This window comes from Nyctibius grandis, chromosome 6 (genome assembly GCF_013368605.1).
Source record: "Nyctibius grandis isolate bNycGra1 chromosome 6, bNycGra1.pri, whole genome shotgun sequence".
Classification (NCBI taxonomy): Eukaryota; Metazoa; Chordata; class Aves; order Nyctibiiformes; family Nyctibiidae; genus Nyctibius; species Nyctibius grandis.
In genome coordinates this window covers 11,494,916-11,508,641 of record NC_090663.1, presented here as the reverse complement: position 1 = coordinate 11,508,641, position 13,726 = coordinate 11,494,916, and the positions used below count along the sequence as shown (strand labels likewise).

The window sequence follows — 13,726 nt, the reverse complement described above, 5'->3', positions numbered from 1 at the left end:
GAGAGCGGTCATGGAAGTCTGACAAAGTGCACAAAGCTGGGCTATTCAGGGCTAATTCTTGCTGGTCATGTCACACTCTGTTTGTTACACTTGCACGTGTAATGTTTTACTCCTCCTCAACTTTTTGCTTGTGAACTAATCCATGAAGTACTTCCAAAATATAATTAAAATCAATATTGATTTCACCACATTGACGTTGGAAATATTGCTTGAACTGCCTGCATGCACTGACTTGTGCAATGGAATGGGGCTGGGAGCGGTCTGGATTTTGTGGTTATCCAGGTTTCTTCAGAGCCCAAAGCATGACTTTGGGTTGGCTTGGCCTCTAACATGACAAGAAACTAGACTTAAATCGAAGAACTGAACACAGCTTTGAATGGTGAAATTAGTGAAAAATACTTTAAAGGATCTGAATTTTACTCCTCTCTAATCCTTACTGATTTTTTTAATCTGTTAATGAAATAATTTTCCAGCCCCACAAATACTGTGATTTTAAAAATGTTCCTATTCCAAATAAAGCTGTCAAAAACTGGGAAAAAAATCACAAATATTTGAAAATCAGTTTCTCTAGTTTGTCAATATTTCATTTCTACTTCAGACATTTGAAAATTTGTTCAGTTGATCTGTCATTCTTTCTCCTCTTTTAGGAAAAAAAAAACCCATTATTTCCAATCTAAGTTATCACTTGTCATTTTGAAAACGTTGCATCTAAAAATTCTGATGACTTCGCAGTGTTTCCAGAATGCCCAAGAGCCAAGTATTTCAGCCAAATACTCCCTTTCTCATAATGAGTTTCAGACGAATCAGCATTTACAATTAAAGAAATATTTTGCTGAAAAATTTCTTACCAGATCTACAGCCAGTGTTCCTGTCTGAGGGGAAATAAAATGAAAACACGAACTTTTTGATTCGAGTTACGATAGCCATTAAAATTGTCTTTCACACAGGGGAATATCAAATTTCTGTAGGCCTGGGGTCTCATCCTCACCATGTCACAGATTAACCACATAACCCTGAACAGCCTGGTTAGTTATCCCCCTCCTTTAATTGTCCGCTATTCATTTTTTTCATCCCTGGGTCAATATTACCTGCCAAATGCATTGCAAGGCAAGATATAATATTTAGGGCCAAATTAGACCATTGAGCCACTAAGGTGCCCTCAGATTCCAGCAGGGACAATTAGATCTGCTGGTCAGAAGAAACAGTGGTGGGAGAACACCAGCACCAGCTCTGAAAACCTACTAGAGCGGTGAGTAAGTTATGCACTTCTCATTTGATAGCCCATTTCTCCCAAAACAGTGATATAAGGAAATTGCCACAAATGTGAGTCCACACCACACCTTTCCTAGAGATTAAACAGCCCTCGTGGTACGTATGTTCCCCTCACATCTGTCTCTCACCTTCTGCCCTAAGGAATTATGCAACTTTTCTGGTCATTCCCATCTGTTCGTACATAATAAAGATGCACAGGCAAAATGCTCATGCATGTGTTATATGCAGATGTAATAGAGATTACATATGTAACCATAGAAATCTTCACTGATAGAAGGTGTTTCTGTTTTGCTTATCTCTATTAGGTGACACCCAGGCTCTCCCTAGCTGGACCCTATTCTCCAGTGAGAAAGCTGGAGTAGATTTCAAGTTACTTCATGTTTACTCAGCAGAGGATCTCTAACAATATCATCAGCATCATTGCTGTAAGTGTAATACACTTGTATTTGTCAGCCTTAAGATCACAGCCAAGATGGGTCCCATTTTGCTATGCTAATAACAAATTATATTTCTGCTTTACCATGTTCCCTTGGACATAATATTTAGGGCAGTGGGATCACTGGTCAGTGCTCTTGAGAGAGGTGCCACTTATTTGAAAATAAGGGTAGGAGCCATAGATCTGCTTCTGTGAGCAAAATATGTGGTGTTATTGACATACTGTGGTTAGATTGCATAGTGGAAGTGCAAGTGAGATAAATATGTTGACAGAGAGATAGGTGGATAGGTGGGTAGATAAAAGGATTCGTTCTACAAATAAAACTAAACAACATACTAAAACACTGAGCTTGAACAAAAATAATACATAAAATTGTCATTGTATTGCAGTGTATTGTGTCACTGAAATATGAGGAAAAGGGGATATAGCAAACTTTTTTAAACTTTGATTGTACATCACCAGCTTAGGTACTACTTCACTGTACTATGAGTGTTTCTGGTCTATACATTTGGGAAGAAAACAAAGAAGCACACACACAATAGAGACTTTAGGAAAGGGTAAAGAAAAGCCACATCAGTGGTAGAAGGATTGGACAGGATCCCAGTTCGTAAATCTAGGGATGCAAGAGATTACACAAGTCCCAAAGACACTGTAAACCTCTTCAAAGTGGAGGTTTCAAACAATGTGAAAGTGATCAAGGAATATAGCCTAAAACTACATTTCGAACAATCCAAACCATTCATTGCAGGGCAGGAGGGAATCGTATCAGACAGAGCAGTTAAGCATTGTGAGAGAGGTAATGGAGGTAATTGAGGCACCATCACCAGAACTATTCAATAATAGATTAGATAAGTAGTAGAAATAATGTAGGAGAATATCCTGCATGATGCAGGGAGTTGAACTAAATCACCCAGGAGGAGAATAATTGCAATTATAGATCTGTTCCACCACCACTAGAAAACGGTGGTGCCAGGTGCAATTATTAATTTCATTAAAAACTGAACTGGAATGTACATACTCTCAAACATAGCCAAAAGCCATATATATTCTATTTAGGAATGACACTCAACTCCATTTCAGAGACCTATGTATTGTTATGTTAATTTTAATCTTTGCAAAGTTGAAGTTGTCTGACACTGGAAAAGGGCTTGACCTACAAAGTCTGCTGAAGATAAGGCCATGCTCCTTCATTTAATTCATATCGGGAGAGTGTTACGTTCGATCTGTGAATCTGACATTTCACTGTAATTTCTTGCATGTCCATAAAAAAAGACCTTGGAACAATCTGAGAATATAAACAGTATATTCCTCTGGGCCTCGTAGCAGAAAGCAAAAACAGGAATGGAAAATGAGCGCACGTAGCCTTTCACAAGAACTTCTCATTTTCTTTAGCCGTTTCTAAGAGCCTGATGTATGACACATCCTCAGGTCTTGCCTCCAGTAAATTAAGCCATGGTTTTCTTACAATTTTTATTGAGAGGAGCACCCAGATTCTCTTTCAGAAAAGACCTCATCAAAAGAGACTCTTTCCAAGTCACTTGACTTACTTTGGTATCATGCCCCCATGAGTTTACTAGAAGTGTTCCTCAGCTTCCAAGCAGATCTGTGAGGGTTAGAGTAATCTAATCAAGTCTGACAGTAGCGCTTCACCAAAACAGGAGTGAAAAGCCATATGTTTACAAAAGCGTGCCTTTCAGAAGCTCCCAGAGCCTCTCCCCACATTGCTTTCACTTACAATGTTTCTTGGTGTTTGCTTACAGTAATCCCCAACCAAGCTTATGGTGGAAGGCGCTTTCAGTTCATCAAGTGCAGTCTCCTGCTATTACTGTCACGGTCCTAAGTAGCCCCTTCATAATAAGAAGTCAGTGAATTCAATGGAAAACATGAGAATCCATTGATCCTGGCATCTGACCTAGGGCAAAAGATTATACAATGAAGGGACAAGTAGACATATTAGGGACATTTCCCCATTGATTTAGATCAGAGTCTAATGACATGGCAAAGGGGACTGATGTCCTAACCGTATCAGCCATCTGCTATTTCTGATAGCAATCCTTATAGATTCTCTGCCTTTTGAGACAGAAACGACTGAGAGATCGAGTTTCTGTTATTGGGAGACTTCATAATAGATGGGATTCGTCTTAATAACTGAGTTGCTATTTTCAAACAATTTTTCATTTCTAAATCAGAAATCTTCTTTTCAAGAAAATAATTATTCTTTTAGGATAAAATTAATCTAACAAAATAACATCATGGAAATATTAAGGAACAGTTGTTGCTTGATGTGTTTTAGTTCTGTGAGCTCCTTAATAAGAAGATATAAATTTATTTTCCAGGTACAATTTCATAGATTTCATGACACAATCTGTAAATTCACAATGCTAAGTATACCACTTTTGTAATTTGGCTGCTATTTTTTCATCTATTTTGCCTGGATCTCAATTTGACAACTTTTACCACATAGTTATTAAAAGCTTGTTGACGCAAAGATATATAAACTAGTGCCATTCTCCTTATCCATTAAAAAGTCAGGTTTAGGAGTCTGGGGAAGCAGATACATATGTGAAGTAATTATCTAATAATGGAAATTGAATGCAGATATTTAGTTACAAATCCACAAATTACAGGCTGTTTTAAAAACACATGCACATCCTACCACATAACATTTCCTACAGAGTAATTAGAGTTCTTTGCATCTATAATTTCACTTTAATGACTCTCTAAGCAAACATTGAAATTACACAGTAATATACCATAACAGCTCCAGATTGCTTCACTTGTGCTGTACAAAAAGACAGAGCGAGTGTTATGTCACTGTATGCGTCAGAGAAGTTGTCAAACAATCCTACATGTACAAAATGTTAGAGACTGCTATAAATAAAACTTTTTTAGCAACTTAGCATTTTTCAGTGTCCCATTATCTGCTAAAACACATATAAACATGTCTGAAAATACGTGAGAATCATTTATTTTACTCAGCTGATGACTAGGAATCAGTGTACAGATACTGTAAATCTCAGGGAGCATGGAAGAACATGGGGATGTTCAGATCTTTATCTGTTCACACCAAGGATTCACTGCAACTCAGTAACAGACAGTGAAGGGTTCAGTAGACGCTGCAACCCCAAGGAAAGAATAAAAGACATTGGTCCATGAGTCCCAGCTGTTTATTTGCAAAATAGATCTAAAATTGTCACTTATTTAAAAAAAAATGAGAAATAGGGAATGTTTATGTTGTCAGCAGTAACTTAAGGAAGTATATGTTTCATAGTGAGTGTAGTCTTGATATATATCTCATATAGGTCTGGAACTCAGAGAACATTATGGTTAGCTGGTAGCCAAATCTCCTTTCTGATTTGAATATCAGTGTTACTTTAAAAAGGCATAATAATTGCATATAGGGATTGTTTTTCAGTGAAATATTCATTCATGATGCTTAGAAAGAACTAGATTTCACACCAAACTTTCCAGTTGTGTTGGCTGTGTGGGTAGCTTTGCTTTCCTCACTGGTGGTCACAAATAAAACTCTGAAATGTTCCTAGAGAAAATCTACAGGCTGAACAGAGGTTCCTGTAGCTACCCTATAGCTGGCCATTGAAAGAAAGGGAGAGCTGGATCTAGAAGATTTGGGGAGGAGAACCGGGATGAAAGCTGATGCAGATTCAATCAAGTGTTGATCTTCATCAATTGCTAGGATGCCATCCCTACTTGAGAAGGGCCATGCTGTAAATCCAACACAGAAGACGACCATTAATAAGAACTTCCCCAGTTGTTCTTTCATATGGGTGCATCCTTCATAAAGGTCATACTTCTGACCTCTGTAAATCTGAGTATGAAATTAATGAAAAAATCAAAACTGTGGGAAAGTATCTGTTGCTTAATAAGGTGTCATTTCTTCCTGTATGACGATTCGCAAACACCTGATGAAAAAGCTTTGACCAAACTAGTGTGGCTTCTACTTCAACCAGACCAACTCAGACATCCCTGTCCCAAAGGACACACATGACCAAAGTAGACTGTGGAGAACTGAAATCCAGACATGGGGCTATACAGCAAGACCTTTACCCAAAGCTCTGCCGCTGCCTTTGTCCTCAAACCCACCTACTGATTCTGGTCTGAGACAAGATCTAATTGTCCTGGTATACTTGTGATTTGTACCTAGTACATTGGGTTGCTGACTCCAGATATGGCTCCTGACCCTCTGACCACATACTTGCTTGTAAAAGTAGCCTAGGTTGTCCACTAGGTCTTAAAAAGCTCACATCTGGACACAAAATTTTTACTTGAAAATCTGTTATCCACTGCCATGCTTCAGCCCTTTTTAGAATCCTCTTCAGGCATATCTGTGTCTTCCTGCCCTGCTTTGTACATTCTAGGTTACTGCAGATTTTCTGACCTTGCAGACTTTCTCTGTGTCTCCATTTAGCCCCCACCCAGTGCTAAACAATAAGCAGTTGTTCTATCACCCCATGTCACCTCCCCAACCATTGAGAAGACAGGAGAAGTAGACAAATAGAGATTAAAACATAGCAAAGAGCCTCCTCTTTCCAGGAAGATTTCCAATTTATAGTGAAGGTGACGTTAATGTTATAGAATACACCTGTGGGCCAGCCTGGGTCACCTGCCCTGGCTCTCACTGCTGATGGCCTTGATCACCATGACACAGCTGGCCGCAAACTGAAACAAAATGTAACAGAAAAGTGATTCGATAAATTTCATCCCTGAAAAACCAGGACACTCTGCTTGTATATTCTCCATTGCTTTTTGTGCAAAATAACTTGATTTTGATGATACAGCTGGGAATGTTGTGCTGTTTCACACTGGAAATGTCTTTACTTTTCAGTTTTCTTAGAATGTCTGGTAACGTTTTCTGGTCTCTGTTGGATTTTATAGGAAGAACAGTACCAAGGTAATTGACTTGTAGAGAGCAGAGAAGAGGCAGATATGATTTTCCCCTCTGTGCACTGGTTATATTGCAATCACCATTTCCCATTCCAGAACACACTGTCTTCTCTAGAGTTAAATTCTTCTCTGAAATAAAAGGCTTCCTGCTTTTAGGGGCAGAGCATTTCCCAGGTACTATGACACAGAATGGGACCCAAGATAAATATTCCTGATACTATACTGTTTGGTGGCCCTTATTTTTAGTAATAGACAGTTTCCAGGGTTTTGTTTTAAACAATTTAGTTATGATCTTTACTTTAAAGTGGCAGATGAACTAGTCGGCAATCACATCTCATGATGCAAGAGCCTGTTCAACATCACTGTCAAGGGAAATGTAGATGCTTGGAGCAATAAGCTTCACCCTTTTCCAAGCCTCTCCAGTAAATCCATACCTCATTTTTTCAATATGGTTACTATTTCATATCATAACTATGAGGATGTTACTATTTCACATACTTTAAGAAGGAAAATATCCTAAGGGCTCAATCTGACAAATTCAGCTTTAAGTCAAACATATTCTAGAGGTCACATCCTTGCCTTCTAATCTTGTGTTTGTAAGGGAAAGCAGAACCAGGCCCAGCCCAAGTTTAACCTGCAAAATGAGCCCACTACACACATTGACACGACGAGGCAGAGAAGAGGGACTAATGGCTTTTCAAAAAAAAGTACAGCTGGACCTCCGCTTTACAGAAGATGCACAGAAAGCATTTTTACTGTGTATCCCTCCAAACTAATGTTTTCTTGTTGTCCTGGTTTCATGGGGATAAAATTATAGAATCAATTATCTGTTACATTTTGTTTCAGTTTGTGGCCAGCTGTGCCAAGGTGATCAAGGCCATCAGCAGTGAAAGCCAGGGCAGGTGACCCAGGCTGGCCCACAGGTGTATTCTATAACATTAACATCACCTTCACTATAAATTGGAAATCTTCCTGGAAAGAGGAGGCTCTTTTCTCTGTTTTAATCTCTATCTGTCTACTTCTTCTGTCTTCTCACGGGTTACTAGCCCTGGAGAGACTTGCTACCACTCTACAGGTTAAGTATAATTTTGCGTCTTTTGTATTAGTATTGATCTTGGGTTTCTTATTTTATTAAATCTGTTTAAGTTTCAATCTATGAGTCTCCCTCCTTTTCCCAATTCCCTTTCTCTATTAGGGAGGGGACATTGGGTGATAGAACAACAGGTTATTGTTTAGTCCTGGGTGCAGGCTAAATGGAGACACTTGTTCATGAGGATTTTGGATGATTAACATTGTACCTTTCCTGTGATGCTGTGATGAATTCTTATCTTCCTTAAATTTGATTAATCTTGCCTAGATTCAAATGAGTCTTCCCTAGCAGGTAAGGCTATGACTCTTCCTTCTCTGCCTAATTCCAGTAGTGTAAATCTGTGGTGGCTTTCTTGTAGAACATGAGAGATTACTATGTTTTGGGGTAATGCTGTAAGTGTTCCTCTAGGAAGATGAAGCCCTACTTCTGCTTATGAACATACAAAAGGTGTAGTAAGTTCAATCCTTTCCTTAAAAAATGAAAGAAAAACAAGCTACCATTTCAGGTTAACCAAATAAAAAAGATAAAAAAATAATAAATCCAGGAGTAGGGGAGAAAAAGCAGGAGAGTTTTCTGTACTCTAGATCAAGCCCTTGGTAAGGCCAAAGAGCTATGCTGAGTAACTTTTCTCTCTATAGTCTGTACCATACCTTCCCTCACGTTGTCGAGGTAAGCACCAGCCTGACTAGGAGCAGAAGACCAAATAGCAGGGGAGATGACAAGAAGGGCTGGCACAACATCCTTGTGCTGGTCCATAAAGATGCCTGTGTACACAGTGATTAGAGAACAGCAAGGGAGAACAAAACAGCAGCAAGTGCCTGGCTCAGCTTTGTGATGAGGAGACTCCAGGGGGAAATCAGTCTGGGGGGAGTTTTTCAAAACCTTCCGAGAGAGCAGATAAGCGAGAAGACTTACTCTCCAGCACAAATAATTGGATCTTCTAATTCTCAGCATGCTCTTGAACAAGAAAACCTGCCACATGTAGCAGTGTGATTGATCATCCTAATCCCAGGGTATTGTACAACATCACAGGTGAGATGAAAATCAAGTTTCCTGGAGCTACTGCACTTAGGATCAGCCATGTGGAGCTTTTATGAAGAGATAGAGGAGACAGAGATGGAGTGGCTTTTTTAAGCCCTTGTATTGCACTCTTTGATGAACAATGCATTTATGTATGCATCCAACTGCTTTTCAAATACATTTTCCTGTTGAGAAAGGTTGTGTTTGATTATGATCCTTCTTTTGGAAGGTTCAGGAGCCAGGTCTTAGCCATATCTTTCTTTTCTACTCAATGTATAGAGTATTCTGGGGCAGACTGTCATTACGTATGTGCCATGCCTTACACAAGGACTCTCCTAGCACAGGTAGGGCCTCTAGCTATTTTTCTAAGGAGAAAAAAAAAAAATCCAGCACTCTATATGAGTTTTTAATAGAGAATCCCTTCAATATGGAAGCACATCAGGTCTTCCATTCCCTTTTCACCCAGCTGCACTATCTCTTTTCATCGTGTCAAACCTTAACAGCACCTTTTTAAATCTCAGTTCCAGCAACTAATCAGTTCTAGCACTGTTTGAGTTTTGGGTTTTTTGTTCTTTTCTTTTTTTTTTTTTCTCAAACCGTTTGCAAGCTCTTACAGAGGTGGGTTTTTTTTGTTTAGTTTTGTTGCAGTTTGTTTCGTTTTTAAAGTGCCCCATCAACAGGCTAGCCAGTACTAATCTCCTGCTGTATGGTAGCTGATAGCAATCTCCTGAAACAGTAAGGAATGATTTATAATTGCAAATGTAGTTGGTTTAGGTTTTAAAAGAAATGTCAGTAATATTCAGCGTGATCAGCATTAACTGCTCAGCTGGGAATGCTGATACATCATGAACTTGGTTTTCTTCAGAGAAAGCCGCGTTGCCACTACACTGAGTAGCAACAGTTTGGTTAATATTTTTGGCCGATGATCTCAATACCAGCAGTTATATTTTGACGGGGGAGGAGTATTTCGGGGTGGTTATTTACTTTCTCCAGGTACCCGGGTGTTTCAGGCATCCACCGATGGCAACATTAACTCCTAACGATAGTAGCTTTGGAGTTGGTAGGCAGCAAGTTGTAAAATCGGGCTATGCGCTGGAACTCCGGCATGCAGAAGATCTTTCTGTTGATTTTATTGTAAAACAACTCGCTCCGGGTTTTAGGTCCGTGTTTTCTTTCAGTTGCCTCTGTAACTCCAGAAACAATTCGGATGGCAAATTGACAAAACAGAGAGAAAAATAAGACTGCAAATGGTTTGATAAATGCGGTGAAAAGTAAATTAATTGCCGAATAGCGACTTCTTATACAATTATCTTTCTCCACAGAGACATCTGAGGCTGTAGTTATGTGGAAGGGCAGTTTCTTTAAATGAATTTTAGTTCCATATTAAAGACTCAAATAAAGGGACCTTAGTGTATAGCTGCTGCATCTGGTCAAACTTCCATGGCTAGAGATTTGGAAAACGCCGGATTTGCCTCTACCAGTATTGATTAATCTCCTGGCAGAAATCAAGTAAGGGTGTACCGACATCGGAAATACTAGAAGTAACAACCAACGGGAGGTTCCGATATAGATCATCAGTTGTGGGAAAAATAGTCATACACGAACCGTATCACGTCATCCTCGGAAATAAGAATGTCATCGCTTATATATGTCTCCAAATGTTTTTAGCCACGGAGCAACTCGCGGACTCAGATCTTAATTCCTTGAATTATCATTATAAAGTCAGATCAGAAAAGAGGAGTCGGTTGTGTCTACCCCAAACGTTAATTCTTCGGCTACACCTTCGCGGGAGAGGCAGTTTGGGGGATCCTGAGCTGCGAAGCGCAGCCGTCAGGTCCTCTTCAGCGTGTCCACTGCGTTATACTACCCTTGCAACAACCTCGATGGTATTTTTTTCCAGAGAAAGGGCACCCTGTGAGACTCCTTTTGCTACTTGACGCTAATTAGAGAACGATTAAAAAGCTAGAGGAGAAGTCAAACAACACTCCCTGCTCATCACAACCGTGAGAAAACCTCCCACAGCCGTCGGAGCCGCTCCTCAGCTCTCGGCCGGTGCAGGGACCGCGTTGGCACCGGCTCCCCGGCTGCACGACACCCGCGACAGTCCCTGCAGCGACACTTTCCCGGCTGGGAGGTAAATAACCACAGCGGCTTCGAGCCGCGGGGCTCCCGCTTGCGCCGGGGTCTCCTCGCCGGGCTGGCCCACGCATCTGCACGGAGGTTCGTGGCACATCTCTGTTAATTGCTCACGGAAAGACAAATGGAAGAAGAGTAGGGAAAGGAAAGAAAAACCGTGTTTATCTAACCCAAACACCTATCGCTTTTTTTCCCACTGGGAAGCTCGACAAGTTCCCTTTTTTTCGCACTTACGTGTAAATTTCGTAATGCCACGACTGTGTTTTTAACCTTTATTTCTAAAATAAAACCCATCTATGCACTCTAGGAAATATCTTTCGTTTGGTACTGCCTAATAGTAACGGTATTGAAACGGCATGCATTTCAGCTTTCCGAAAAGGTTTATTTCCAACCTTTGAATATAAAACGTGTGAACTTGGAAACCGAAGGATGACAAATGCGTTTGGAATTCTATGAAAAAAAAAAAAAATGACACTTCTTTACTCTAGGATAGCAGATAAAATTTTCCCACGAGATTTCGGGGGGCGGGGTTAGCAAAAGAAATATGGGAGACAGCTTGTCTTGCTCTGCAAAAACATCAGACGAGCCACAGTTTGAGAACCAGTTAGCACAGAAAGTGTGAGAGAGAGCTTGGATTTTTTCGGGAGGTGAAAAAAATTTCCAAGAAGTCATGGTTTACGAACCAGATCTGAGGAAAGGTGTCTACATATTGATAATGTCAAAGGTGGGGAAAAGTTAACATGAGGGATAGGAGAGAGTTTGAGACAGAGGAGCGCAACGCTGCCCTCGCTTTTAGCAAGCTGTGTTGAAGGTGACTCGATTCACGGTACAGCGACGGCCACGGCGTTCGGGTGGATGCGGGGACACGGTCCCCGTGGGCTGAGGCAGAGCATCGGCTCCCCTGAAATATGGGCACGGGATAATTCGGGAGGGAGGGAGGCAGAACACACCCCAGTTTCTTTGGTGGCTCCGTGTTATCTCCTCCGTCCTGACCAGAGAAAAAGCGCTGCAAGAGCGAGGGCGGGCTGGCAGCGCCCTTTGAAGCTTTAACAACGTGTCGACGGCTCATGGACACGGGTGGGGGGAGCCCGAGCGGCCGCTCCGTGGATCGGGGGGCGGCTGCCGCCGGCTGCGGCGAAGGCGGACACCCCACCGACACGGCGGGGCCATAAATAACATCGGGGCGGCCCCCGGCAAGAGTAAGGTCGGGGGCCGGAGGGAGAGGCTATACGTCCCCCTCCAGCAGGCTGAAGTGTTTGCCCGGCGCGGGGAGGCAAAGGTAGGGGATGGCGCTGCCCGGGTAGAGGATGGGGAAGGGCAGCGGCAGCAAGCAGCGGCTGAGCAGGGTGCTGTCCTTGTAAAGGGCCGGGAAGGAGAGAGCCGCGGAGGTGGCGGGGAGCGGCGGTTTCCCGGGGGGCTTCGCCGGCCCCGGGCCCTCGGGCTCGGCCGACATCTGTCTCTTGAGCTTGTTGCGGCGGTTCTGGAACCAGATCTTCACCTGGGTCTCGGTGAGGTGCAGCGCGGCGGCCAGCCCGGCCCGCTCGGCGCTGCTCAGGTAGCGCTTCACGTCGAAGGTGGACTCCAGCTGGAAGACCTGGCTCTTGGAGAAGATGGTTCGCGTCTTCTTCCTGCCGCCCGCCGCCGGCGACCTGCCGCCCTCGCCGCCGCAGCCCCCGGCCTCCCGCGGCGGCGGCAGCCGGGGGTCTCGCAGCCCCTCCGCGGGGAACCGGGAGCCCACACCGCCGCCCTCGGCCTCCGGGAGGAGACCACGGCTCGTCCCCTCCTCCCGGAGCCGGCGGGGCTCGCTGCCTGCAACGACAAAGCACAGCATCAGCCCCTCGCCGCCGCCCGAGCCCCCGCCCCGCATGCACGCACGGCCCGGCTGAGCGCTGGGGAGTGGGGCCGAGGCCTGGGGAGGGGGCTGCCGAGAGCTGGCCACGGACCCCCCCCAGTCCCCCCAAAGAGGAGAAGGGTGAGGAGCTTCCAGTAAGGATCTAAGGAAATCTCCCTGCCGGCTGTATGACAGAGCAGTCAGGGGCTGCTGGACACGGCACAAACGGTCAAGGCGGCGGGGAGGGGGGTAAAACACCCCGGAAAAGCCCCTGGAAGCAGGTCGGTGCGTGTGCGTGTGCCGGTGGCTTCTCCTCCTGGCCGTCCGCGGAGATTCGGTTCCTCCTCCGGCTGCGTGGGCGCCGCGGCTGCGTGTGCGTGGGTGCGCGGGTGTATGTCTGAGCGGGTGTATGTGTGTATGTCTGAGTGGGTGTATGTGTGTATGTCTGAGCGGGTGTATGTGTGTATGCCTGCGTGTGCGCGGCCCCGGCCCGGCGGCTCTGGGGAGGCCCGGGGCAGACTCCCGTCGGGCTGCGGGCCGGGGCCGGGGCCGGGGCCGGGGCCGTCGCCTGGGTGAGGACCGGGCTGCGACCCGCCGTGCGAGACAGCCTGAGGCGGTCTGCCGGCTCTGTACCCGAGTTGCTGGAGCCTTTACTGGGGTCTTGCTCCGTAGGCCCCTCTTCCTCCTCCTCCTCCGGCAGCGCGCAGCGGGCTCTGCCCTGCTCCCGGGACGGGCGGCGGGGGCCGGGCTGCAGGATGCTGTCGATGCTGAAGGCCGGCGGCGCGGCCGGGGCCGGCGGTGGGGCTCGGTGGCCAGCCCCTAGCTGCACCATGGCGCGCCGAGCCGAGCCGTGCTACGCCTCAGGACGGGCTGCGGCGGGAGGGCGGCAGCCGGGGCGGGGGGAAGGATGGGTCGGGAGGGGAGGGAGGAGGGGTCGGGGCGGCGGAGGGAGGGGATGGAGCTAGAGGGAGCCAAAGGACTGAGGACGGGGGGAGCGGTGCAGGCGAGAGGGAAGGAAGGCGGCAGGGAAGAGAGGGAG

General features: G+C 44.7%; 1 protein-coding gene across 1 annotated transcript; it reads right to left on the bottom strand.

Moving 5' to 3' along the window:
* Positions 1–12,081: 12,081 nt before the first annotated feature.
* Positions 12,082–13,519, bottom strand: LOC137665373 (homeobox protein HMX1-like). The gene is made up of 2 exons (XM_068404268.1): positions 13,321–13,519; positions 12,082–12,665 (listed from the first exon to the last, which is right to left on the bottom strand). Exons 1-2 carry the CDS (start codon positions 13,517–13,519, stop codon positions 12,082–12,084), a joined length of 783 nt encoding a protein of 260 aa, XP_068260369.1.
* Positions 13,520–13,726: the final 207 nt, after the last annotated feature.

Excerpts from the sequence above, each read along its gene's own strand:
- LOC137665373 (XM_068404268.1), bottom strand. The coding sequence starts at position 13,519 with ATGGTGCAGCTAGGGGCTGGCCACCGAGCCCCACCGCCGGCCCCGGCC. Across the intron at positions 12,666-13,320 it reads TAAAGGCTCCAGCAACTCGG|GCAGCGAGCCCCGCCGGCTC; the intron begins GTACAGAGCCGG and ends TTGTCGTTGCAG.